The sequence below is a fragment of the Ranitomeya imitator genome, chromosome 1, assembly GCF_032444005.1.
Source record: "Ranitomeya imitator isolate aRanImi1 chromosome 1, aRanImi1.pri, whole genome shotgun sequence".
NCBI lineage: Eukaryota > Metazoa > Chordata > Amphibia > Anura > Dendrobatidae > Ranitomeya > Ranitomeya imitator.
Window position 1 is genome coordinate 208456581 of NC_091282.1, and position 27939 is coordinate 208484519.

General features: G+C 42.0%; 1 protein-coding gene across 2 annotated transcripts in view; it reads right to left on the minus strand.

Annotated features, from left to right (window-relative positions):
* CEP120 (centrosomal protein 120) overlaps positions 1-27939 on the minus strand; it is a 189238-nt gene that overhangs the window by 54581 nt on the left and 106718 nt on the right. For both annotated transcript variants that reach the window (XM_069753631.1, XM_069753624.1), the window contains 6 exons: positions 25637-25733; positions 23124-23264; positions 12786-12875; positions 8606-8698; positions 4424-4585; positions 1415-1537 (listed from right to left, as the gene is read on the minus strand). In XM_069753631.1, the coding sequence (XP_069609732.1) occupies positions 1415-1537; positions 4424-4585; positions 8606-8698; positions 12786-12875; positions 23124-23264; positions 25637-25733 (706 nt within the window). The remainder of the gene's footprint in view (positions 1-1414; positions 1538-4423; positions 4586-8605; positions 8699-12785; positions 12876-23123; positions 23265-25636; positions 25734-27939) is intronic.

The window sequence follows — 27939 nt, forward strand, 5'->3', positions numbered from 1 at the left end:
TACCAGTAAACGCTCTCTGAAGAGCAGTGTGAACATGACTGTCTGGATCTGCAACCAAAGGTAGGACAATAAAGGGGTCAGGCAGAATTAGAAAAACAAGGCAGCTTTCTCAAACAGTGCCACACCTACTCGAGGGTCGTGTCCGGTATTGCAGCTCAGAGTCACTGAAGTGGAAGAGGCTGAGCAGCAAAGCCACAAACAACTCATGGGAAGGTGTAAGTCAGCCATGTTTTTTTCCCAACTGATGAGGAAAAGGCTCAGCATTTTGAATGTAAATGCCTGATTCACAGTACAGGGATTGCACTGCAGAGGACTGGGGTAAAATTACTTTTTCTGATGAAGCCCCTTCAGACTGTTTGCGACATCTAGAAGAATGATTGTCCGGCAAAGAAATGGGGAGCGCTGCCATGAGTCCTGTGTCATGGCCGCAGTAAACCAGTCACACCATTCATGTGTGAGGGCTTTTCCTACAAGGGAGTGGGGGAACTAACAATTTTGTCTAAGAACACTGTCATGAATAAAGAATGGGATTTAAACATCCTCCAAGAACAACTTCTTCCAACCATCTGGGAGAAATTGGTGATGAACAATGCTTCTTCCAGGATGATGGAGAACCAGGTCACAAGGCAAAAATGATTACTAAGTGGCTCAGTGAACTAAACAAGACTACCTCTTGAAGCCCATCAAGAGAATGCCAAGAGTGTGCAAAGCAGTCATCAAAGCAAAAGATGGCTACTTTGAAGAACCTAGACTATAAGACACATTTTCAGTTGTTTCACACTTTTTTGTTAAAGGGACTCTGTCACCTGAATTTGGAGGGAACAATCTTCAGCCATAGAGGCGGGGTTTTCGGGTGTTTGATTTACCCTTTCCTTACCCGCTGGCTGCATGCTGGCTGCAATATTGGATTGAAGTTCATTCTCTGTCCTCCGTAGTACATGCCTGCACAGTCTGCAATCTTGCCTTGCGCAGGCGTGTACTATGGAGGACAGAGAATGAACTTCAATCCAATACTGCAGCCAGCATGCAGCCAGCGGGTAAGGAAAGGGTGAATCAAAAACCCCAAAACCCCGCCCCCATGGCTGAAGATTGTTCCCTCCAAATTCAGGTGACAGTGTCCCTTTAAGTATATAATTCCACATGTGTTAATTCATAGTTCTGATGCCTCCGGTGTGAATTTACAATTTTCATAGTCCTGAAAATACAGAAAAATCTTTAAATGAGAAGGTGTGTCCAAACTTTTGGCCTGTACCGTAAATATATATATATATATATATATATATATATATATATATATATATATACATATATACATACACACATAATTTTCAAATCAAAACTGATATGATACAAAGCAACAAAAAAAAGTAAAAGGAACAGGAGTGAACTAATAGGATGGACGAGTCCTTGTTACCTTTTCTAGGGTGAGGAGATTGATCTCGGACTGTAATCGGATTTCTGGCTTACTGCTTTGCTGCTCCTTATACTGCTGAAACTCCTTGTCTAGTAATTTAAACTTCTGCTCCGCTTCTTGAAGCTAGCAGGAAAAAGCAGACAGACATTGATATAAAACCCATTAAAACTGGCTACTTAAAAGAAGCAAGCTGAGGACATAGAACATGTCAGTACTCAGCCCATGAACCCTATGTTTATAGACATTGAACAGATATCAAAATAGCACTGCCGCAATAAATTACAGCAGAAAAGACAAAACCAACCATGTTAAAACAAGCGCTTAGGAAACAAACGTGAAAAGTTATTTATTTCCTAGTGACACAAAAAAACACAGACAAGAGATAAAATACAGAAACTGCCCTTCACTAAATCCTACTAACAGCTGACAGCTTGGAAGTGCGATTTATATGTTAAAATGCATTATTTATTAATTTACAATTCTTTTTAAATATGAGAAATTTCCTTTTAACCCTTTCTCGATAATGCGATTTTCCGTTCTTTTGTGCTTTCATTTTTTCCTCTCCTTCCTCCAAGGACTATTTTTTTTATTGCTTCATCCACATAGCCGAAAGAGGGCTTGTTTTTTTTTTTTGTTTATTTTGCTGGACGAATTTTAACTTTTGAATGCCACTACTTATATATTTTTTAATATTTTTCTTTTAACTTTCACAGAATTTTGTAATCCATATAGGACTTGATCTCTTGTATAACTGTATATAGCAGGAACCACGGTCTCCTATGGGCGCCAGGGGAAAGTTGACTTTCATGGGATCATAACCATGACGCACAAGGAGACCCCTGGTCATCATGGCAACGCATCGGCATCCTGTGATCGTGTCACATGGGCAGTTAGAGTGACACGCCCCACCTGCCGATGCGTTATTCATGCCGCTGTAACAGATTAACAGCTGTATTAAACAGGTCAACAGCAACGAGTGGAGCTCCACTCCACCCCCAGCTATTAGAAGCAGATGATGGCTGATTAACACAGCCATCATCTGCGATTAAAGATAATGGCTCATTTACTGAGCCCACATAAAGATCAGGGAGCCGGAATTGGAGAAACCAATACATCCAATGTCGATAAAGGTTAACTATCATATTCACTATTTGGTTGAAATGTTGAAAATGATGCTTTGGAAACTCAAGAAATAAATAAAATGACCAAACTTGAGAATGTGTCACCAGGTTTTCTGAGAGCCACATAATTTAATCCCTTCACGATGGGCCCGTTTTCGTTTTTTCCTTTCATTCTTTCCCAGAGCCATAACTCTTGTTTTTCTGTCTACATACACATGTGAGGGATTGTTTTTTGCGGGACGAGTTGTACTTTTGAATGACGCCATTCCTTTTACCACATAGTGTACTCGAAAACAAGAAAAAAATTCCAAGTGCAATGAAACTGTGAAAAAACACAATTCTGTTTTTTGGGGAATTGTTTTTGCAGTGTACAATTTGTGGTAAAAAATAACCTCCCAATATGATTCTCCTCATCAATAAAATTACGGAGGTGTGGACAGGCCCATAAATTACCACAGTTACGACTGCCATCCATAAAAAACACAGACGGCACGCATATGCGATAAACTGACCTGTGAATGAACCCTAGGTTGAATTTAATTGAAGTGCTTTTTGCTGTCTCTTTGGTCATTTCCCAAGCGCATATTGAAAGTTTTGGACTGCTGGCAGGTTATCCAGCGTTTGGACTGCGGTTTGTGTGGGTGTTTTCCAATTGTTTTCTCTCCAATAAATAAACTAGTGTTTTTGAAGTGAAAATGCTGGCAAAAATGCTCAGAGAGACACCCTGGCATCTTCTAGGCATACTTTGACTCTTTCCATTGACTTGTATTGGATTCATCAAAGCTTTCATACCAGTTTTCACCACAGTTTCTCTCAGCTTAATCAGGACGGGACGCACCAGGGGCACGACGCCACAGCCGGTCTAATTCCTGACGAGCTGTGGTGTTCCATATACCAGAAATCTCACTCAGGTGCCTGACTGGAATAAGATCTCTGGCATAGCACATAGAGGCGCACGCCACTCGTCAGAGGCTCCAGATTCATGAAGAAGCGTGCACCGCTTCAAGAAGCAGGAGTGTGTGACTCCATGAAAAATTCCAGTCTTGATTATTTTCTGAGCAGCTGAAGAAGAATGGTCTGCTTACTTCAATTGTCAGCTTGGCGACATTGGAAACCTGAGGCGGTTAAAAGACGCTCAAAAGTCAGAACATACGAACAGAAAATCATGTTTACATGGAAATGCATATGTTCATATTTTGAGCACCGACCCTCAAGCTTAAAACTACAATAGACCGTCATCAAACCTCATATGACATTGCACAACATGTAATGTCAAGCTATCCATAAACTATTAGTGGTAAACAGGGTCTCTGCTCAAAATCTGAAAACTTCGTGCTACCAATATTCATCCTCTTTAACACTTCAGAATATTTTCCTCTAAAAATCTCCCATTATATCTGGCCAAATTAGCAGTGCCAGCTCGGCTTGTGATAATGTGACCGACAAATACATTTATCCAGGATGTTTCCAAAGTAACTGTGGTCTCTCGGAGCAGTGTGGAATTGCTGCACATATAGGACAGAGGACTTCATGAAACTGCAAGCAACTGTGTGACCTACCACCCCATAGGCGTGCCACCGCTGCTCATACGGACCACCAATCCATAAAGTGCACTGACCTAGTCTACAGTCATAGCTTCAGCAGGGTGGAAGTTCACCAACACACCTTTGGAAAAGTGGAATCTATGGCGATGCCGATCTACTTGTTTCGCATTAGTAGACCTAGATGGTGTAACCTACGAACAATGGTGTCGCTGTGTCTGGATACTTGGGACCATGTACTGTAGATACCTAGATAGATCACTGTGCATCCTTACACTTCTACATCACATATGAAATTTCATACTGCTACAGCCCTGGGATAACAATCCAGATGATCAGTCCATTACCTGCTGCTGAAGCCGCAGCTTGTCCTCCTCCAGCTGCCGAACCTTTAACCTCTCCATCTCTATCTGATGTACACAGTCTTCCCTCACTCTTCTTATGGAGTCCTGCCGCTCCTGGACACTCCGTTCGCACTGCAACTGAAGTTCTGCCTTAGCCTTTTTTAACTGGAAAGTAAGGACAGCAAAAGCTTTACAGAAAAGTAGCACAATAAAGCAGCACACACAGAAATTTGGCTACAGGGATTCCTTTCTCCGGTTCGTAATGGGCCCCTGAAAAAGAACTGCACCTCCGCCATCTTTCCTACGGAAACTTCTCCTACAATGCAAATCCTCCACTGCTGTCAATGTGGAAGTGATGATAAAATTGCATTCAGTTTGGCTTCCAAAATACAAATATGGTTATACCAAAAGAGGAAAAAAATGAAACCCCTTCCTGACATGGCTATTTTCCATTTTCCTTTTTGACTCTTCATCTTCCAAGAGCCATATCTTACTTATTTTTCCATCCAAACAGCCACACGACGACTTGTTTTGTTTGCAGGATGAGATATACTTTTGAATGACACCATTCATTACATGGCTTAATGTACTAGAAAGCATTTTTGAAGTGAGGCGAAACAGGATTTTTTTTCCTTTATATTTACCATATTCACTGTACAGTAAAACAGACCAAGAATTATGATTTTCCAGCTCAGTACAATCACGGAGATAAAGAAGAAAAAAAAAATGCATGTTTGCCAAGTGGCAAAAACAACAATTGGTAAATGTTTAACCCTTTACCGATGGGCATAATAGTACACCCACATCGGACTCCCTCCCTTTGACGTGGGCTCTGGCGGTGAGCCCACATCTTTCCCGGCACATGTCAGCTGTTCATGGCCAAACACGATATTACTGACATTTTGTGCCATTTTCTTATTTTAATACATTTCTAATAAAATATCTCTCTCTTAGAGGGGTCAACATATACTTGACTGTTTCGTACTTTTCCCCATTGCAGCTACATGTTGCTCTCTAAAGACAATTGTGCAGTCATCTACAATTTTCTATGCAGACGCATCCACTACAAAATATGCTGCATGATGCACGTTTTTAAACAAATGAGACCAAATGGGCGATTTATGCTTCAGTATGTCTATCCTTCTGATGTGTGCCGCCAACGTATACTCAAACTGTCGTGTGAATTCAGGTTTCAGTCTCACTTTAACATAAATGTAAAACCCATCCCCAGCAGCCTCCACTGATTTGCTCCATATATTTTGACCTACGCGGAAAGTGAAGGGCAAACACTTTAAGGGATTAGTTTAATTAACCCCTTAACGTCCGCCGATACACCTTTTAACGGCATGAAAATACAAAAAAGCACAGTAAAACCAAAAACACACTGTTGCAAAAAAATCACAGTGGACAGCAAGTGCTAGTAAAAAGATGGAAAAAACAGGGTATTTGGTTGATAGGTTTTTTTGCAAAAAATGAATATTAAGCCGCTCTACCAAACGTCAAGGTATACCCATATTAGAGCAGTCCTAACTAATGTATGTAATCACTATCTGATGTATTTAAAACCTGGTCATATGTACAATACCTGTATGAGCAGGATTCAGAAAAGGAATGTCCATGTGGACACGCTGGACAGAACGGCTCCTGTGCGCACAGCTCAAAAAAGAGGGGTGGCTTAATATACATTTTTTGCAAAAAACGTGTCAACCAAATACCCTGTTTTTTCCATCTTTTTACTAGCACTTGCTGTCCACTGATTTTTTTGCAACAGAGTGTTTTTGGTTTTACTGTGCTTTTTTGTGTTTTCAAGTCTCTTGGTGGTGTGAACATGTCTCTACGAGCTTGTTCACTGTGCGCGCAGCTCATGTGTTCTGGTTTTACCTTTTAACGGCAGCAGTTAAGGGTACTTATTCCTCAGTGCCACTTTTTAACGGCGCTGAGAAATAAGGTTATAGTGCTACCGGGGGTAGCTGAGACCCCGGAGATCACGATTTGGGTCGGTTTTTACCAACCTCAGTCTCGTGATCACCGTGATTCACAGAATAACGGCGATCGCAAAAAAGAAGTCAGATTTCCCATTTATTTTTCTCTTCTCTGATATGACCAGAGGAGAGCAAAATGGGTTCCAGCAGGTAGATGGGTTCTAGCCCAGCACCCGCAAACTACCGACATGGACACCGCAGGATTAAGATCCAGCTAATTTATTTACTTATCTCCAATTGCTGAAAAGAGTAACTTTTTTTCATGAATCAATAGTACACATGATATATTACAAACTTTATTATTTCCCTATCAATTTTCCTATCAGGGAAATCAGATTTTTTTCGCCTCATGGTCTGATCAGTCATTCTCAATTCATGGGTAAAATGTGTCTTCAGTGTATACAGATTTCCCCACTACTGTTATGGGGGATAACAGTTGGTGCTCATAAGGTTCTATGGAGAAATGTAACAGTCATTTTATAAGAATGTGCAGCAGAATGTCCGTCTCCAGCTCTTCCCTCCTTACTCTCCATAGAAGTTTAAAAACACCAAATGTCATCTTCTGTTGAGTACTGGAAACCTCTGTCTTCACTAAATACAGATTTTACCCATGAATTGAAGAGAAAGATCAGTCTAAGAGGAGAAAGAAGCAAATTTATCTGATAAAATATAATTATAAGAAGTTGTTTATTTACATGTCTACGATTAATTTATTAAAAATTAAAATAACGTATACTCTAAAGAAAAAATATAACCAAAATATTGGTTAATCAACGAGAAAGAAGTGACTTGCCTAAAACAAGATAAAAAAAAAATCAACAACAAAAAAAACTAACACAAAACCAAAGGTAACAGGCTATTAACAGGCTAGGATCCTGTTACTACAAAGCGAATTATCACATATGTACAAGCTTACACTGTAACAGAAAGCAATCTTAATAAAACTTTTCTTGTACAGATCCAGTATGTCAACATGTCTAGAATAAATTAATGTGTCTTAGATAAGGAAATGTTTAAGGCACCAGAATTACTTTCTGCTTTATGTCTGTATCATAGCAAATGTCGGATTTTACCAATAGGATTGTGCCAAGAACAAAAAGCAGGATATTCTCCATGACCCTGAAGATTTACGACTTCTCTACTCAATCCTTGCAAGGCGGAAAGGCTTACATTACATAGGTGAAACTATGGAAGCATGGCCATATTTTACAATATATGAGAATGGAGAAAGAACACGAACAACTTATCATTGTCAACATCAAGACACAATTTACAGGTCTATTTTCCTGTATTTGCAACTGAAGTGAATAATACATCTTTACTACAATATTTGAATAATACGTCTTTACTACAATATTTGAATAATACGTCTTTACTACAATATTTGAATAATACATCTTTACTACAATATCTGAATAGTACGTCTTTACTACAATATCCAGAACAACTTGTTTTCTAGTTTTATTCTGCAAATTGTCTCTTCAGAGAGGAAGAGGACTAGAACTCTAGTGCCACCTATTGGAAGTAGCAATCCTAACAGTCAATGTCGACCCTTTAAAGAGCCTTGTCACATGACTTAGGATAATAGCCAAACCAGAATCTCAATTTGCAGACACTGTGTTTCGGGGTACTGCCCCTCGTCAGTGCATAGTGGAGATCTGGTTTGGCTGATTGAGAGGCCACTAACGAGGGGCAGTACCCCCGAAACAGTGTCTGCAAATTGAGATTCTGGTTTGGCTATTATCCTAAGTCATGTAACAAGGCTCGTTAAAGGGTCGACATTGACTGTTAGGATTACTCCTTCCAATAGGTGGCACTAGAGTTCTAGTCCTCTTCCTCTCTGAAGAGACAATTTGCATATTTCCCAGAGGAGTATTGCGGCTTTAAGTCTCCTCACCTCGACATGCTTATCATGTCACTCTCCGCAAGGAGAAATGATACTTCTTGGATCCTAGTTTTATTCTAAATATTGTGCGATTTCGGTATTCCCCTCAGAGGTGGTCTGCTACTTTATCGGTCAGGGTTCTACACCCAGAACCTCCACCTCTACCCTAAGGACAGGTCATCAATAATAAAGTAGTAGACATCCTCTTTAATGACAAGTTAATAAACATAGACGCTCCTATTTAACAGCCAAACGGTTTTCTCATAGTTAACATCTATTTATCCTTTTACTGAAAGTATGGGAAAGAGATGATCAAACCTCGAGTTCGTCACTTGAAATTACAAGTTCTCTCTTTTTTAAATCCGCCAAAGCTTTCTGCAGTTGTTCTTCCTGGGCCATGTAGTCAGCAACCTGGAAAAGTTATAAATAAATTAAAAAAAATAAATAAACAGACAGTAATTTTAATTTCTAAATTAAAATACTAAAAATGTGTAAAAACTATACTTATCTACTCCACAGTAATGAATATTAAAATCATTCCAAACCAAAATGAACAAAAAGAAATAAAATGACCAGAAGAAATTCCTCTAAAGCAGATTTAATGTTAGAAGTTCTTCCAAGTGAGTTTCATACATAGTTTAAAGGGAATCTGTCACCACAGTTGACCTATCTAAACTATTAAATATGGGGCATATAAGGTCTAAACTGCTGAGAAAAGCCTACCTGTATGCCTCATATAAGATGTCTTATTGCTGAGAAATCATCTCTTATCACTTTTTATAAATTACCTCTTCCAAGCTCTTGGAAGAGAGCTGCCTGGAAGATAAAGGTACCGTCACACTCAGCAACTTTCCAACGAACACGACCAGCGATACGACCTGGACGTGATCATTGGAAAGTCCCTGTGTGGTCGCTGGAGAGCTGTCACACAGACAGCTCTCCAGCAACCAACGATGCCGAAGTCCCCGGGTAGCCAGGGTAAACATCGGGTTACTAAGCGCAGGGCTGCGCTTAGTAACCCGATGTTTACCCTGGTTACCATTGTAAAAGTTAAAAAAAAAAAAAAAAACACTACATACTTACATTCCGGTGCCGGTCACGTCCCCGGCATCCGCTTCCCTGCACTCCTCCTGCATCCTGTGTAAGCGCCGGCCGTAAAGCAGAGCGGTGATGTCACCGCTGTGCTCTGCTTTACAGCCGGCCGGCGCTGACACAGGATGCAGGAGGAGTGCAGGGAAGCGGACGCCGGGGACGTGACAGGCACCGGAATTTACGTATGTAGTGTTTTTTTTTCTACATTTACAATGCCCTGCGCTTAGTAACCCGATATTTACCCTGGTTACCAGTGAACACATCACTGGATCAGCGTCACACACGCCGATTCAGCGATGTCAGCGGGTGATCCAGCGACGAAATAAAGTTCTGGCCTTCTAGCTCCGACCAGCGATGTCACAGCAGGATCCAGATCGCTGCTGCGTGTCAAACACAACGATATCGCTATCCAGGACACTTCAACGTCACAGATCGCTATCGTTATCGTTGTAATGTTGTTCAGTGTGAAGGTACCTTTACTCTGCCTCCACAGCATATTTTACATGAAGGGGGAGTTACCAGTGTGAGACAAGAAACTAACACAGAACAGGAGAAATTAAATTTGTCTTCTTGCAAACACATTTTTTGCTTCGGTCTCAGATCTGCTTATACTGCAATCCTGTCTGCCTGTGAGATGGAAGCTAAAGCGGAGAGGAACCTCAAGATGTGACAGGTAGAAATCACACACAACTCTGCAGTGAGCTCAGGAGAGCAAAGAGCCTCTCTCACTGGTAACTCCCACTTCTATTTATAACAAGCTCTGGAGGCAGAGTTATCTTCCACGCAGTGTTCTCCCCATAACCTGGAAGAGGTCGTTTAAATGAAATGATAAAAAATTATTTCTCAGAAACAACGCAGCTGATTTGAGACACACAGGTAGGACTTTTCTCAGCAGTCTATACCTTGTATGCCCATATTTATAGTTTAGATAGGTCAAATGTGGTGACAGATTCCCTTTAACCCCTTCATGACCTTGGGATTTTCCGTTTTTCAGTGTTCGTTTTTCGCTCCCCTCCTTCCCAGAGCCATAACTTTTTTATTTTTCCGTCAATTTGGCCATGTGAGGGCTTATTTTTTGCAAAACAAGTTGTTCTTTTGAACAACACCATTGGTTTTAGCATGTCGTGTATTAGAAAACGGGAAACAAATTCCAAGTGCAAAAAAAGTGCAATCCCACACTTGTTTTTTGTTTGGCTTTTTTTACTAGGTACACTAAATGCTAAAACTGACCTGCCGTTATGATTCTCCAGGTCATTACAAGTTCATAGACAACAAACATGTCTAGGTTTTCTTTTATCTAAGTGGTGAAAAAAATATCCAAAACTTTGCTAAAAAAAAACCAAAAAACATTGTGCCATTTTCCGATACCCGTAGCGTCTCCATTTTTTGTGATCTGGGGTCAGGTGAAGGCTTATTTTTTGCGTGCCGAGCTGGCGTTTTTAGTGATACCATTTTGGTGCAGATACATTCTTTTGATCGCCCGTTATTGCATTTTAATGCAATGTTGCGGCGACCAAAAAAACGTAATTCTGGTGTTTCAAATTTTTTTTCTCGCTACGCCGTTTAGTGATCAGGTTAATCCTTTTTTTTATTGATAGATTGGGCGATTCTGAATGCGGTGATACCAAATATGTGTAGGTTTGATTTTTTTTTTTTTATTGATTAATTTTGAATGGGGCAAAAGGGGAGTGATTTAAACTTTTATATTTTTTTTTTTTTCAAATTTTTTTTTATTTATTTATTTTTTTTTTACTTTTGCCATGCTTCAATAGCCTTCATGAGAGGCTAGAAGCTGGCACAACTCGATCGGCTCAGCTACATAGCAGCGATCATCAGATCACTGCTATGTAGCTGAATTGAAGGTGTGCTATGAGCACCGACCACAGGGTGGCGCTCACAGCTAGCCGGGATCAGTAACCATAGAGGTTTCAAGGACCTCTATGGTTACCATTCTAATGCATCGCTGACCCCCGATCATGTGACGGGGTCAGCGATGCGCTTATTTCCGGCCGGATGTGCCGGTTAAATGCCGCTGTCAGCAGAGACGTAGTATATAACACTGCCCATGCAGTATATAACACAGGCCACGTAGTATATAGCACAGCTCACATAGTATATAGCACAGAGATGTAGTATATAACACAGCCCACGCAGTAGCTAACACAACCCACGTAGTATATAGTAATGTGGGCACCATATCCCTGTTAAAAAAAGAATTAAAATAAAAAATAGTTATATACTCACCCTCCGTCGGCCCCCCGGATCCAGGCCAGGCGTTTACTGATGCTCCTCGCGACGCTCCGGTCCCAAGAGTGCATTGCGGTCTCGCGAGATGATGATGATGTCATCATCTCGCGAGACCGCAATGCATGGACCGGTCACTGGAGCGTCGCGAGGAAAGGCCTGGGCTGGATTCGGGAGGCCGACAGAAGGTGAGTATATAATGATTTTTTATTTTATTATTTTTAACATTAGATTCTTTTACTATTGATGCTGCATAGGCAGTAAAAAGTTGGTCACACAAGGTTAATAGCAGCGTTAACGGAGTGCGTTACACCGTGGCATAACGCAGTCCGTTAACGCGGTCATTAACCCAGTGTGAGCGCTGACTGGAGGGGAGTATGGAATGGGCACTGACGGCAGGGGAGTAGGGAGCGGCCATTTTGCCGCCGGACTGTGCCCGTCGCTGATTGGTCGTGGCCGTTTTGCCGCGACCAATCAGCGACTTGGGTTGTCAGTGACAGACAGACAGAAAGACGGAAGTGACCCTTAGACAATTATATAGTAGATTTGTTTTCACGATGAGTCACCCTTTGCACGTGTGTCCATTTGTCACTAGGATTTTGCGATTCCCTTACTAAACCCTCTCTTTTGCAGGTCTAGGGGATGAGTGTGAGGTCATCAGGTCATCCCCGCTGACCCTGGCTCTCCCCTAGGCAGGGGAGCAGACAGTTGAATGCTCCCAGTGCTCACTTGGGTGGGAGCTCAGGCAGATGCTGGGAGTAAGACCACCTTCACAAGTTCAGTTTATTGGTTAAGTTACCATCAGAGCTACAGAAAAAATATATGTTGCTGATCCAGAAAAAAAGTTGCAGATCCAAAAGGGTAGAACAGGCACTGCAAATTCCCAATAATCTTTAGTATGGCTCAGCAATGCTGCAAAAAGAGATACAATACACAACTACTAAGAGTTGGAGACAAAATTGTAGCACTGGAGAGGGACGGCACGCCTTCTAAGTTCCAAACGGATGCTGTCCATGTGGTACCAAGTGCTAGTAAGCTCTGAACAATGCTTTTATAAGCCGAGACCAACCGTTTAACATACGCCATTTAAAAAGCGGTTACCTCTTGATTTAACACAATGAAGCCTAAATATTAAATGCAAAAGTTTGCCAACAAGGCTTACCTTTTTCTTTACCAATGCTTCCCTTTCTTGCTCTCTCTTTTTCCATTCCTCTACAAGGACTTGTAAGTGAGCCAATTCTTTCTTTTTCAACTGTCCATGACAAATATGAAAACAAAATATGGTTTTGAATATTTTTTGAATGAATCAAATAGAAAAAAGTAATACCAGGGAATACAATAATGAAAAATGCATAATCGCAACGAATGTTAAACATACAAAGTTACATTAGGTCTCTGCAATAATGGCATCCTGTTTTACCACTGAAGAAGGATTAATTGTGGTCTAGTAACATATCTCAAGTGTGTCAAGTATAGTGAAGATGCTTAGTGGTCCAAACTTAAAGAGATTCTCCAAGAAGCAATCCAAAATGACCACTGTCACCTATTTCGTGAAGCAACCGGTTTTAAAGCATGCATTGCAGTCTAAAGAAACGCTTCTCGAGCTATGTTTCTATTGTCAGGTTGAGGAGCAGCATGGAACAAGCATCACTTACAGTGGCTTGTAAAAGTTTGGGCACCCCTTGTCAAAATTACTGTTATTGTGAATAGTTGAGCAAGTTGAAATGATCTCTAAAATGCTCACAGTTAAAGATAACATTTCCTTTATATTTTAGGTACAAAAAAAACAAAACAAAAAAAAAAACAACTTCTGAAGGAGGTTGGTCAAAGCTTGGTAAACATCCAAGCCATCATCACAGATGAAACAAGGAGTATCCAGGAATACATCAGAAAAATGACACCAAAAGATGAGATGCTGAGAGAAAACCTAAGGCAGCAACAACAGATCTGGAAGGAAGGACAGGAACAAGAAGCGCCATGGCAAGACAAGCCGCTGCATGGGATGTACCATCCACAGATAATGGAGGTGGCTGACATGGAGAAATCTTACCAATGGCTGGAGAAAGCTGGACTCCGAGACAGCACAGAGGCACTAATCATAGCGGTACAAGAGCAAGCACTAAGTACCAGATCCATAGAAGCCGGAATCTACCACAGAAGACAAGACCCAAGGTGCAGACTATGCAAAGAAACCTCAGAAACCATCCAACACATAGTGGCAGAATGCAAAATGCAAGCAGGACCACCATATACCTAACGCCACAACCAAGTAGCGGGAATTGTATACAGAAACAACTGCACAGTATATGGGCTAAGTCTCTCTAAGTCCAGGTGGAGAATGAAACAGCTAAAATCCTGATCCTTGTCTTGCCATGGGGCTTCATGTTCCTGTTCTTCCTTCCAGATCTGTTGTTGCTGCCTTAGGTTTTCTCTCAGCATCTCATCTTTTGGTGCCATTTTTCTGATGTATTCCTGGATATTCCTTGTTTCACCTGTGATGGTGACTTGAATGCTTATCAAGCCTTGACCACCCTCCTTTCTGTTGGTATACAATCTTTGGGTGTTAGACGTAGGGTGGAGACCTCCATGCATTGTGAGAAGCTGTCATGGCTTCACACCTGTAGCTTCTATCTCTTCTTTGGGCCAGCACACTATGCCAGCAGGGTATCTGATAACTGGCAGGGCATATGTATTGATGGCGCGGATTTTATTCTTCCCATTGTGCTGGCTCTTCAGGACCTGTCTTACCCTTTGATGGTACTTGGATGTTGCGGCTTTCCTTGCCTCCTCATCATGAAATCCGTAATTTTGCCCATGGGTGCCCAAACTTTTATATGACACTGTATCAGCTCTGGTTTTCAATCGCTTACGGACGGGAGGAAAAAAAGTTGCTCTGTGCGATTCCATACTCTGTTGTAAACTGTAATCAGAAGTGCAAGGATGCTCACATAGGACTTCTCAGTCTTGAGAAAAACAACACAAGAAATTACAGTATATACTCGAGTATAAGCTGAGAATTTTTTTTAGGCTGAAATTGCCCCTCTCGGCTTTTACTCGAGTCATACCCAGAGGTTGGCAGGGAAGGGGGAGTGGCAGCTGTCTAATAATACTCACCTGCTCCTGGCGCGGTCCCTAGTTCTCTGGGCGCTAACAGCTTCTTCCTGTAGTGAGCGGTCACATGGTACCGCTCATTACAGTAATGAATATGGACTCCACTCCCATAGGGGTGGAGCCTCACATTCATTACTGTAATGAGCGGTACCATTTGACCGCTCACTACAGGAAGAAGCTGCCAGCGCCAGGGAACAGACGTGCAGGGACAGCACCAGGAGCAGGTGAGTATAACGCAGTGTGCGATTTTTACCTGTTCCCCGTTCCACCGTCGGCGCCGCTTGGTCTTCTGCATCCTCTGCACTGACACTCTGGTCAGAAGGCGCGATGACAGAATTAGTGCGCGCCGCCCTCCGCCTGAGCCTCACTGCGGAGAACAGGGAAGACACAGCGGCGGCCGTCGGTGGAACGGGAAAGTTGAGTATAGCAAGTGCCAGGGGCCTAAGAGGTGAGTATATCATTCGTTTTTATTTTTTTTAATCGCAGCAACAGCATGTGGGGCAAATATCTGTATGGAGCATCTTATGAGGCCATGTGCAGCATTATATGGGGCAAATATCTGTATGGAGCATCTTATGGGGCCATGTGCAGCATTATATCGGGCTAATATCTGTATGGAGCATCTTATATGGCCATGTGCAGCATTATATGGGGCAAATATCTGTATGGAGCATCTTATGGGGCCATGTGCAGCATTATATGGGGCAAATATCTGTATGGAGCATCTTATGGGGCCATGTGCAGCATTATATGGGGCAAATATCTGTATGGGGCCATGTGCAGCATTATATGGGGCAAATATCTCTATGGAGCAACTTATGAGCCATAATCAGCATTTGTGCAGCACTGTATGGGGCAAATGTCTGTATGGAGCATCTTATGGGGCCATAATCAGCATTTGTGCAGCATTGTGTGGGTCAAATGCCTGTATGGAGCATCTTATGGGGTCATAATCAACATTTGTGCAGCATTATATGGGGCATATTTTAATATGGAGCATCTTATGGAGCCCATCAAACACTGTATGGAGCATTATATGGGGCGTATTTTGTATGGAGCATCTTATGAGCCCATCATGAACTGTATGGAGCATCTTATGGGGCCCATCATGAACTGTATGGAGCATTATATGGGGCTCCTGATTCAATATGGATATTCAAAAACACTTAACCTACTGATGTCTCAATCAGTTTAACTTTTATTGGTATCTATTTTTATTTTTGAAATTTACCAGTAGCTGCTGCATTTCCCACCCTAGGCTTATACTCGAGTCATTAAGTTTTCCCAGTTTTTTTGTGGCAAAATTAGGGGGGTCAGCTTACACTCAAGTATATTCGGTACATGAGATGAAGAATTTAAATATACTTTCCTAAAACATATTCCATTAGCAAATCGGTTGATTTCTCTCAGTGACAGAACAAGGCAAGCTTTAGTTTGTCCTTATCAGAGTGAGCTCAAAATCTGGTAAATTGTGTTCTCTGAGATGTACCACCTTTGACAGAGGGAGCTGATTCTATGCAACATCTGAAAGGTAAATGGATATTTTTGCTTACAGCTGCAGGATTTAGGGTCTTTTGGCCACTTGATTCAATGGGAGACTAGATTAACTTATTTTTCTCATAAATTTGCCTAAACGGATTCGTAAAGATGCAGAATCGTTATAGCAGTGCATTCCAATAAGCCATGAGTCAGTGAATGGGAAAATGATCCTCTTTTTCAATGAAAAGCCTAAACATCACTTCATAATGAATACTGTTATATATCAGACATGTTATAAGATGTCCCTGTTTATTCTGCTTCCCAGCAAAAATAAGAGGACATTTCTGCTTCTAATGTGTTAATCTGTAGAAGGACAATATACGGTAGCTACAGAGTTAACCTGCTAAAAGCAGAACACAGTTGCTTGCAATAATCTTTAATAATAATCTTTATCTTTTATATAGCGCTAACATATTCCGCAGCACTTTAGTTTGCACACATTATCACCGCTGTCCCTGATAGGGCTCACAATTAGAGATGGGTGGACACCTGGATGTTCGGGTCCGGCTTAACAGTTAAAGTTCGGGTTTGGGTACCAGAACAGTACCCGGACACCATTCACTTGAATAGGGGGCCCGGACATCCAGTGTTTGCGGTGGTGAAATCATCCCTGCTGGTCAGAGAGCCGCGTTCCCACGATGTCAGAAGACAGCAGGAGCGCTCAGCTGTGATCAGGGGTATAAAGTTTACATCCGGTCACTGGTGTCAGCCGATGGGACCACTGCTCCCATCATCCGATACCTGCTGCCACTATTAACAGCAAGAGCAGGAGCGGCGGATGGGAGTATTCATCTGCCACTCCTGCATTGTAAATAATTTTAAAAAAACTCGGCGTGGGTTTCCCTGCATTTTTGTTAACCAGCCACGCAAAAATTCACAGCTGGAGGCTTCAACCCTCTGTTGTCAGCTTCAGCAAGGCTAGTTATCAAGAATATTATTTATAGTATTTAAATCATTTTAAAAAACGGCATGGGGCCCCCCCATTTTTGACAACCAACCTTGCTAAAGCAGAAGGCTAGAGGCTGGTATTCTCAGGCTGATAAGGGGCCATGGATATTGGCCCCCCCAGCCTAAATATAGCAGCACGCAGCTGCCCAGAAAAGGCACATCTGTTAGATGCGCCAATTCTGGTGCTTTGCCCAGCTCTTCCCACTAGCCCTGTAGCAGTGACAAGTAGGGTTCATATTTGTGGGGTTGATGTCACCTTTGTATTGTCCGGTGACATCAAGCCCACGGCTATCCATTACTAATCCTATAGTGGTATTATAAATAGAGACACAGCCAGAATAAAGTCCTTTAATTGAAAAAATGACACAGACTCCTTTAATAATCTCAATTAAACCATACTTACGACCTCGCCTAATTCGACCGAAGCCCACGATTTCCTGTAAACCAAAAATAATAAAACAACAATATACCATACAGCAGGTGTTGGGTGATGGGGGCCGTTCTGTCCCACGCCGATCTCCACGTCTGGGGGGAAAAACAGTTTTCAACCTGGACGGTGTCAAGATGCAACACTCCAGGTTGAGAACCACTGGGGAATGAACTGTTGCGAGCGCAGCCTCAGTGACTAGATGTGATGTCATCAAGGTTACCTATGGTGACTGAGGCTCTGTTTCCAGCCAGACTGAACTGTCGTGACCTCTGTGACATCCCCGCTAGCACAATGATAGTTTTTCACCGAGGTTACCGCAGCTCAGTCTGGCTGGTTAACAAAAACACAGGGAAACCTTTAAGTTTTTTTTTTTTTTTTTTTAAATCATTTATTTACAGCCCAGGAGTGGCTGATGAATACTCCCATCCGCCGCTCCTGCTCTTGCTGTTATAAGTGGCAGCAGGTGTCGGATGATGGGAGCAGTAGTCCCATCAGCTGACACCAGTGACCGGAGGTAAACTTTATACCTCCGATCACAGCTGAGCGCTCCCGCTGTCTTCTGACAGTGTGGGAACCGCGGCTCTCTGGCCGGTGGGGATGATTTCAGATGATCAGAAGCGGTGTTTGCCGTGCTGTCATGAACTTTACTGTTCGGGTTCGCCTATCTCATCTCACAATCTAAATTCCCTATCAGTATGTCTTTGGAATGTAGGAGGAAACCCACGCAAACACGGGGAGAACATACAAACTCCTTGCAGATGTTGTCCTTGGTGGGATGTTGTCCAGGACTTCAGCGCAGCAAAGCTGCAGTGCTAACCCCTGAGCCAGCATGCTGCCCAGGTTTACTCTTAGTTTCTTGCTATATACTGTACGGAGCCAGCCGCTAAAGTTTGTCTTTCTTTTGCACATAGTAAGAACCTAAATACTCTGAAGGAAACGGTCAGCTGTGTTGTGCAACTAGAACCATGAGAAGCATGAATCTAATTGGAAATATCTATGCTTTACTGCAAGAAAAAACTATTTAATAGCAGCCGGGAATGAAGACACAAAGGAGACTAGTCATGGAGGCCCTTTCCATCAAGTCTCTCAATTAAATTCATTTGGAGACTGATGTAGGGACCAAACATGTCCATCAGATCACACAAGTGGCTGGGTGAAAAATGAGAATATAAAACCTGTCGCATGCAATGAGATAGCTCACATAGTTGGGGGTCAATTCTGGTCCGAACGTGCATACATTATTCTTATAACCTCAAAAAAATAAACATTTCCTACAAATTGGTTATCCTTCCTATTACTTTATAACAGATTTATTGATTATAGAAAAATTATATAATGCTGGAAACCATATACCGTATATACTCGAGTATATGCCGAGATTTTCAGCCCATGTTTTGGGGCTGAAAGTCCCCCTCTCGGCTTATACTCGAGTCATACCCAGGGGTCGGCAGGTGAGGGGGAGCGGAGGCTGTCTAATTATACTTACCTACTCCTGGCGCGGTCCCTGCTTCTTCCAGCACTGAGCGGTCACATGGTACCGCTCATTACAGTAATGAATATGCGGCTCCACCTCCCATAGAGGAGCCGCATACTCATTACTGTAATGAGCGGTAACTGTGACAGCTTAATACAGGAAGAAGATGCAGCGCTGGAAGAAGCAGGGACGTGCAGGGACTGCACCAGGAGTAGGTGAGTATACCGGGAGGGGAGCGCTGCGCGATATTCACCGCTCCTCGTTCCGGTGCGGCTCCGTCTTCAGCGTCCTCTGGCTGTGACGCTTAGGTCAGAGGGCTCGGTGACGTGGTCAGTGCGTGCCCTCTGCATGAACGTCAGTGCTGAAGATGGAGCCGCACCGGAACGAGGAGCGGTGAATATTGAAAGTGCCGGGGGTCCTGAGCGACGAGAAGGGAGTATGTGATTTTTTTTTTTTTTTTTTTTTTAATCGCAGCAAAATCATATGAGGCAAGTGACTGTATGGAGCATCTTATGGGGCCATAACGTTTGTGCAGCACTATATGGGGCAAGTGACTGTATGGATGATCTTATGGGGCCATAACGCTTGTGCAGCACTATATGGGGCAAGTGACTGTATGGAGCATCTTATGGGGCCATAACGTTTGTGCAGCACTATATGGGGCAAATGACTGTATAGAGCATCTTATGGGGCCATAACGTTTGTGCAGCACTATATGGGGCAAGTGACTGTATGGATGATCTTATGGGGCCATAACGCTTGTGCAGCACTATATGGGGCAAGTGACTGTATGGATGATCTTATGGGGCCATAACGTTTGTGCAGCACTATATAGGGCAAGTGACTATATGGAGCAACTTATGGGGCCATAACGTTTGTGCAGCACTATATGGGGCAAGTGACTGTATGGATGATCTTATGGGGCCATAACGCTTGTGCAGCATTATATGTGGCAAGTAACTGTATAAAACATCTTATGGGGCCATAACGTTTGTGCAGCACTATATGGGGCAAGTGACTGTATGGATGATTTTATGGGGCCATAACGTTTGTGCAGCACTATATGGGGCAAGTGGCTGTATGGAGCATCTTATGGGGCCATAACGTTTGTTCAGCACTATATGGGGCAAGTGACTGTATGGATGATCTTATAGGGCCAGAACGCTTGTGCAGCACTATATGGGGCAAGTGACTGTATGGATGATCTTATGGGGCCATAACGCTTGTGCAGCATTATATGGGGCAAGTGACTGTATAAAACATCTTATGGGGCCATAACGTTTGTGCAGCACTATATGGGGCAAGTGACTGTATGGAGCATCTTATGGGGTCATGTGCAGCATTATATGGGGCAATTATCTGTATGGAGCATTTTATGGGGCCATAACGTTTGTGCAGAACTATATAGGGCAAATATCTCTATGGAGCATCTTATGGGGCCCTTATTACCCTTTATGCAGGATTATATGGGGGCATATTTTAATATGGAGCATCTAATGGGGCCCATCAAGCTTTATGGAGCATTATATGGGGCTCCTGATTCAATATGGATATTCAAGAACACTTAACCTACTGATGTCTCAATTAATTTTACTTTTATTGGTATCTATTTTTACTTTTGAAATTTACCGGTAGCTGCTGCATTTCCCACCCTAGGCTTATACTCGAGTCATTACGTTTTCCCAGTTTTTGTGGCAAAATTGGGGGGTTGGCTTATATTCGGGTCGGCTTACACTCGAGTATATATGGTATATAAGACAAAGTTAAAAAAAAAAAAAAAAAAGGCAAAGGGGATCCTGTCATGTACGACAAAGCCATTGACCTTGTAGGGTTATTCTGTAGGATTATACAGTTATTAAGGTGGCCAGCCGCTATGCCAAAAATGCTGAATCCGACACAAGCAAATTAACTTTATTCATACCAAGGGCCTCCGGCTTTCAGTCATGCCAGAGTTGCTTCAGTTATTGCTCACTGTAAGAACGCCCTGGCACTTTGAGTAACAGACAACTCAGCAGTGCATCAGTAGAGAGCCAGCCATCATTGAAAGCGCCGGGCCTGCTAATAGCTGCCATTCACAGTATAGTGTAGTATAGTAAGCGATGACTGAAACCGCGCCAGCACACTTGCATGACTGAATGCCGGCGGCTCCTTGGGGGGGGGGAAAGTTCATTTTCTCCCAGGTGCCGCACTTTCAGTACAGCGGTTGGGCACTTTCATAACGCTATTAAAGGGAATCTGTCACCTCAATTTTGCCCTATAAACTGAGGCCACCGCCATCAGGGGCTTAACTACAGCATTCTGTCATGCTATAGATAAGCCCCTGATGTAACCTGAAAGAGAAGAAAAACAAGTTAGATTATACTCACCCAGGGGCGGTCCCGGTTCATGTCCGATGGGCGTCACAGGTCCAGGTCCAGCACCTCCCATCTTCATACGATGACGTCCTCTTCTTTGCTTCCTGTCGCGGCTTCTGCGCAGGCGTACTTTATCTGCTCTGTTGAGGGCAGAGCAAAGTACTGCAGTGCACAGGCGATGGGAAAGGTCAGAGAGGCCCTGCCCCTGTGCACTGCAGTACTTTAGGCTGCCCTCAACAGGGCAGACAAAGTACACCTGCGCCGGAGCTACGGCAGGAAGCAAAGAAGAGGATGTCATCGTATGAAGATGGGAGGTGCTGGACCCGGACTGCGAAGCCCATAAGACCGGACCACTGCGGGACCGCCCCTGGGTGAGTATAACATAACCTGTTTTTGTCTTTCAGGTTACATCGGGGGCTTATCTACAGCATTACAGAATGCTGTAGATAAGCCCCTGATGGCGGTGTCTTCAGTTTGTAGGGCAAAATTGAGGTGACAGATTCCCTTTAAACTTCAGCTTAACGGCATTAAGGGATATGACAGGATTCCTTTAAATATATTTTTTCTCTTCATTAACAGCATATAACCAACCTAATATACTGTTTAAACAGGCATGGAAAAATATTTAATAACTTCAGCCATGCCAGATTAAAGGAATGTTCTAAGTAGTATTTAATAAAATGCAAGTTTACATTGATACAAAGAATCTCATGAACAGTACAAGATTCCTGCCAACAGTATATATATTATTGCTAGAAATCACGATAAAAGTATGTTGGCATATAATCATTATTGTACAGTCGCTGTGTGAGAACGCCGGATATATGACTGAAAGGGTAGGACTGGAAATAATTTATACACAAAACGAGAGGTCATGTCTAGTCCAAGAGCAATATAACTGCTGCCCTAATCAGCCTCTTACATGCTTCTCTTCCAAAGTCATGCTTAGAGGAAAATGAAAAATTAATTTTCGCATATAGTAACTAGTTTTCTTACATGGCTTTAAAAAAGGATCCATGGTGGTCTTATAATTGAAAAACAAACAGGTAATAAGCTCCCAAATGGTACCAGGATCTCAAGCACTTTTTACTCCAACTACAGTCTCCCTACATGCTCAGTTACTTTCTGTGCCCTGCAGTAAACCTGACCATGCAGAACCTACTTACAAATGAGCACAGAGCAGGACTGAAGCTGGAGAAAATAAGGCCATTGCACTCAGTCAGTAAAGCAGAAGTTTTTATCCTCTCCAGTCATAGCCCTGCTCCGTGGCTGAGACAGCACATCAGGTATCTCGTCTCGATCAGTGTTTCTACATGCGGCAACCTGTCCTGACATGTGACTAGGACGAATTGTAGCTTGAAATATGTGACGGCGGCCATTTTTATCACATTCTCCGAGAACCCCTTTTAAATAGGCTAGGTGGAGCAACTCTGCTTCAAGCAATAACTGTGTCTTTGGTATAGGCCTTGAAAATTTGAAGTAACTTGGTTTGAAAAATGATATAGAGAAAGACAGGCACATGTAAAGCGCCATGGAATAAATGGCGCTATAATAATAAAAATAAATAATAATAATAATATGGATGAGAGACCACATAACATTATTTTTAAAACCATTCACTAGTGAGACCTAGACAATGCATACCTGACTTGTAAAAGCTTCTTCCTGCATTTCCTTCCACATTTCCAGCTCAAGGGCAGCTTTATACTCAAGGGTTTCACGTGGCTCAGAAGCATGTTTTGGAGAAGGGGACAGCTGGGGAGAAGGTTTCGGAGGTGCTGAATTCTGGAGATTTACAATAATTAAAGAATTATTATTATTAATTGTGACTGACATCATAGGCAGGACAAGAAACTTCAGTACAAAAGACAAGAGCTGCACATTTAGAACAGGTTAGGCCTTATTGACATCACATCTGTCAGACATAAAAGTCTTGCACAACATATACCTCCAGCTTATGCCATTGTACAAGAATACAGATGGGCATATAGTCTATTGACTCCCAATCTACAAAAAAAAACATAGGCTCCGATTCAGACTGGTGGGAACAACGCTGGTCTTGATGAGGGGAAAAATCCCCCAGGAAGAAGCTGTCACGAAACGCGCGTCGGGACCCGTGCTGCATTCACAGGTTATGTATGATGCATTTTCCTAGCCCTTTTATTCCTTACTCCCAGTATCTGTTCATGCTTGCAATGTAGTTTTACTTGCCCTTATTGGTCCTCATACTAAGCACTTGGCACTTTAGCCATTTAGAACAATGAATGTTTAACACTCATCATTGGTATTTGTGTATTACTACTTTGACTCAATCCCTGGCTTGGGTATTAACCTTAACTTAGAACTACATGCATTATTTGCTGGAGACTTATAGTTTATTTATACTGCTATTGTACCATCACATGAGAACGATTATGTGTTGCACAGCGTGAACACATCAACTTTTAGATTATGTTAATATATGTTAATGCACATTGCTGAAACATTTTCCTCTTTAGTGGGGCAAGCTATTTATTTAACTAATTAATTAGGTACTTTTCATTATAAGTTCACCAGTTGTTCAAAGAATTTTTTTTACTATATATTATTATTTTTATACTAATATTATTAGTTATTACATTTTTGTACAGGATGGCTTATTCCACATAACTTTGAGTCTTCTAAAGGTTTAACTTGTATGGGTGCAACCATATATTTATAAATTATTGGAAACCTGTTGGAATTATACATCTAAACCGTGATTTACTAATTTATTATCCACATTTGTATATGACCCATATTTACTAATTTCAATTTTAGTTCTACAGACCCACTTCATTAATGGTGCATTGATACATGAGTGTGTTGGCAGTTTTTTTGTGTCTGTATTCCCTTTTACATGTGATGATTTTATATGCGATTTACTTTTTTGTTCAATAAAATTTATATAGCCATTTCTAAAATTTAAAAAACCTAAGGTTATTTTGCGCTATGGATATAATCTACCCTTTATGATAACACAACTCCCTATATTTAATAGAACCTACTAATTTTTTAATATAAATAACATACAACAAATAACAAGAAATCCACCTTCATAAAATACAATGCGCACATAAGTATAATGGAGGCACATATAAAAGTATAAAACCAATTGGTTCAAGTACCGCAAGTTTGTAAGCAGTTCAATATAATAAAGTGCATAGTGCCAGCAGGTACCTCAGTAGGCGATGGTGTCAGTCTCACGGATGGAAGTGCAGTCTCAAATGATATCCAGATGGAGTCCGAGGTAGAGAGAAGGGGGAGAGAGATATCTCTTCAGGAGTGTAGTCCCGGCCGGTGACATACACCCCCTAAGCGTCCTCACTAGTGGTGCGCAATAGAAGCCGGTACACGCTTGAAGCCTCTATTGGATATATACAAATGCTCTGCTGCTTCAGGGGCTCTCCGGAGAGTCTTGTGGTTAGAAGTATTGTCTCTTTCCACTTCCACAGAGTTTCATGATGACATATGCCTTTTATTGAAATACCCCTTAAAACCCACTAATTTCTTCTACCTTATGGAATTATCCCCTGGTGTGGAGAAGCGTGTCTTTTGGGTTGTGAGCAGCGGGACCCTGATTGTGCATGGAGTATAAAATATGGAGTTTGGGATACACTTGTCATATAAGATGGGGGTCGTCTTATACGCCCAGTCGTCTTATATGGCGTGTGCGGTCCAGATGGTTCCCAGGGTCTGGAGGAGAGGAGACTCTCATTCAGGCCCTGGGATCCATATTCATGTAAAAAAAAAAAAATATGGGCCCTTCGCGCAATGCATCCTTGGGAATGGAGGCCGCCGCTTGCACCACTGAGAGCCAGGGGCCGTCGGAGGGTAAGTATATGCATATTTTTAATTTTTATTATTTTTTTTTTACATGAATATGGATCCAAGGGCCTGAAGGAGAGTCTCCTCTCCTCCAGACTCTGGGAACCATCCAGGACCGCTCCCTGCACACGCCGTACCCAGCGTATAAGACGGCCCCCGACTTCTGGGACGATTTTCAGGGGTTAAAAAGTCGTCTTATACGCCGGAAAATACAGTACTTAGAAAATTGGTGATGTGTTCCATACCTATTTCATCCTTTGTATGTAATGTCATCAGATGATCATAAAATGAATGAAAAAAAAAAAAAGTACCTGAAAGGACTCGGAAACAACAACTTCTCGCTCTTTGACCAGTCCAAAGTCCTCCAATATGATAGAGTAGGAGAGATCAGCCACTTTGTTTTCAGATCTGAAAAGAATATTTGCAAATACTCATTATAATATTCAGAGCAATGAAAGAAAAATAAAATAAATAAAAATATAGTACATGAGAACAAAAAATTACTGAGGGTACTAGAAAAAAAAAACTATGTAACAAATAAAAGCAGCAACCTTACTTTATGCAGAGCTATTACACATTCTTTTTTTTTAAAGGGTGCAGTTTTAAACAAATTTTTCTTTCAATGGATAATATTACTGTATACACCTTTTTCAAACACATTGTTTTATTCACTAAGATAATTCCGGTTAGTCCAGGAAAGAAGCTGTGCTGATATATGAGCTTGTGAAGATAACAGCGCCGTCATCCACAGACAGTTCATATACAGCCTATATTTCTGGAAGAGAAATTCCCATAGGACAAAAATCTTAAACTTGGATTATGCTGCAGATAGCATATCGAGAGACTGCTTTACTTTAGTTAATTAAAAGTGCAATATGTCAAAGTTGCATAATCAGTCATTAGAGATGGGCGAACCCGAACAGTAAAGTTCGGCATATGCATTGAACACCTACTGTTGGGGCACGGACACCGAACACGGACTTCACCAGGAAATCCGGCTTACTGTTCGGGTTCGGCTCCCCAAATATCTGGTGTATGTAACGCCGTCCGGTGCATGACAGAGAGGCAATCCCCACGGGTCAGAGAGACGCGGTTCCCACGCTGTCACAAGACAGTGTGAGCGTGCAGCTGTGATCGGAGGTATAAAGTTTACCTCCGGTCATTGGTGTTGGCTGATGGGACTACTGCTTCCATTAGCAGACATCTGCTACCACTAATAACAGTGAGAGCAGGAGCGACTGATGGGAGTATTCATCAGCCGGCGGCCACGCTCTAAATAAATAATTTAAGAACTACAAAACAGCGTCGGTTCCACTGTATTTTTGATAACCAGACAGGCAAAACTCACAGCTGGGGGCTGCAACCCTTAGCTGTCAGCTTCAGGAAGGCTGGTAAAAAAAGAATAGAGGGGTCGCCACACCTTATTTTTAATTATTTAAATAATTTTAAAAAAAATAGCATGCGGGCCCTCCCATGTTTAACAACCAACATTGCTAAAGCAGACAGCTGTATGCTGGTATTCTCAGGCTGGTAAGGGGCCATGGCTATAAGCCCCCAGACTAAAAATAGCAGCCCACAGCTGCACAGAAATGGCACATCTATTAGATGTCCCAATTCTGGTGCTTTGCCCGGCTCTTCCCACATGCCCTGTAGCGGTGGTAAGTGGGGTTCATATTTGTGGGGCTGATGTCACCTTTGTATTGTCTGGTGACATCAAGCCCACGGATTAGAAATGGAGAGGAGTCTATAAGACACCTATCCATTACTATTTGAAATTCAGAGAGTAGCTGACAGCACAACTGGCAATGGGATGCCCGTCCTAGTCCCACGGACCAAAGTGGAAGTGTACATACCCAAAAAAATGATTAAGGACAGCATCCAATCCAGGTGAAAAAAACTTCTTTTATTGTGCCAAGTGCAACGTTTCAATCATTAAAGGTCTTTTTCTTGAAAAAGACCTTTGATGGTTGAAACGTTGCACTTGGCACAATAAGGGTATGTGCACACGATGCAGATTTAGTGCAGAACTGCAGCAGATTTTTCTGCAGCAGAAACGCTGCAGAACTGCACTGTGATTTACAGTACAACGTAAATCAATGTGAAAAAAAAAAAGCTGTGCACATGGTGCAGAAAAATCTGTGCAGAAACGCTGCAGATTTCAAAGAAGTGCATGTCACTTCTTTTGTGCAGTTCTGCAGCGTTTCTGCACCCTCCATAATAGAAATCCATTGGTAAAAAAAACGCATCAAAAACGCACAAAAAACGCATAAAAAACGCATAAAAAACGCACCTGCGGATTCTGCCAGGAGATGCAGATTTAGTGCAGATTTTATGCAGAAAATTCTGCACCAAATCTGCATCGTGTGCACACAGCCTAAAAGAAGTTTTTTTTTTTCACCTGGATTGGTTGCTGCCCATCATTTTTTTGGACCTATCCATTACTAATTTTATAGTTGTATTGACGATACAGACACAGCCAGAATAAAGTCTTTTATTTTAAATAAAACAAAACACAGTTTTCCCATCATTGATTGATATTTTAATTCATTTACAGGAGATGCTTCTCTAGAATGGGTGTTGATGCGAGTAATTTAGATTCAATAAAGGAGTCTGT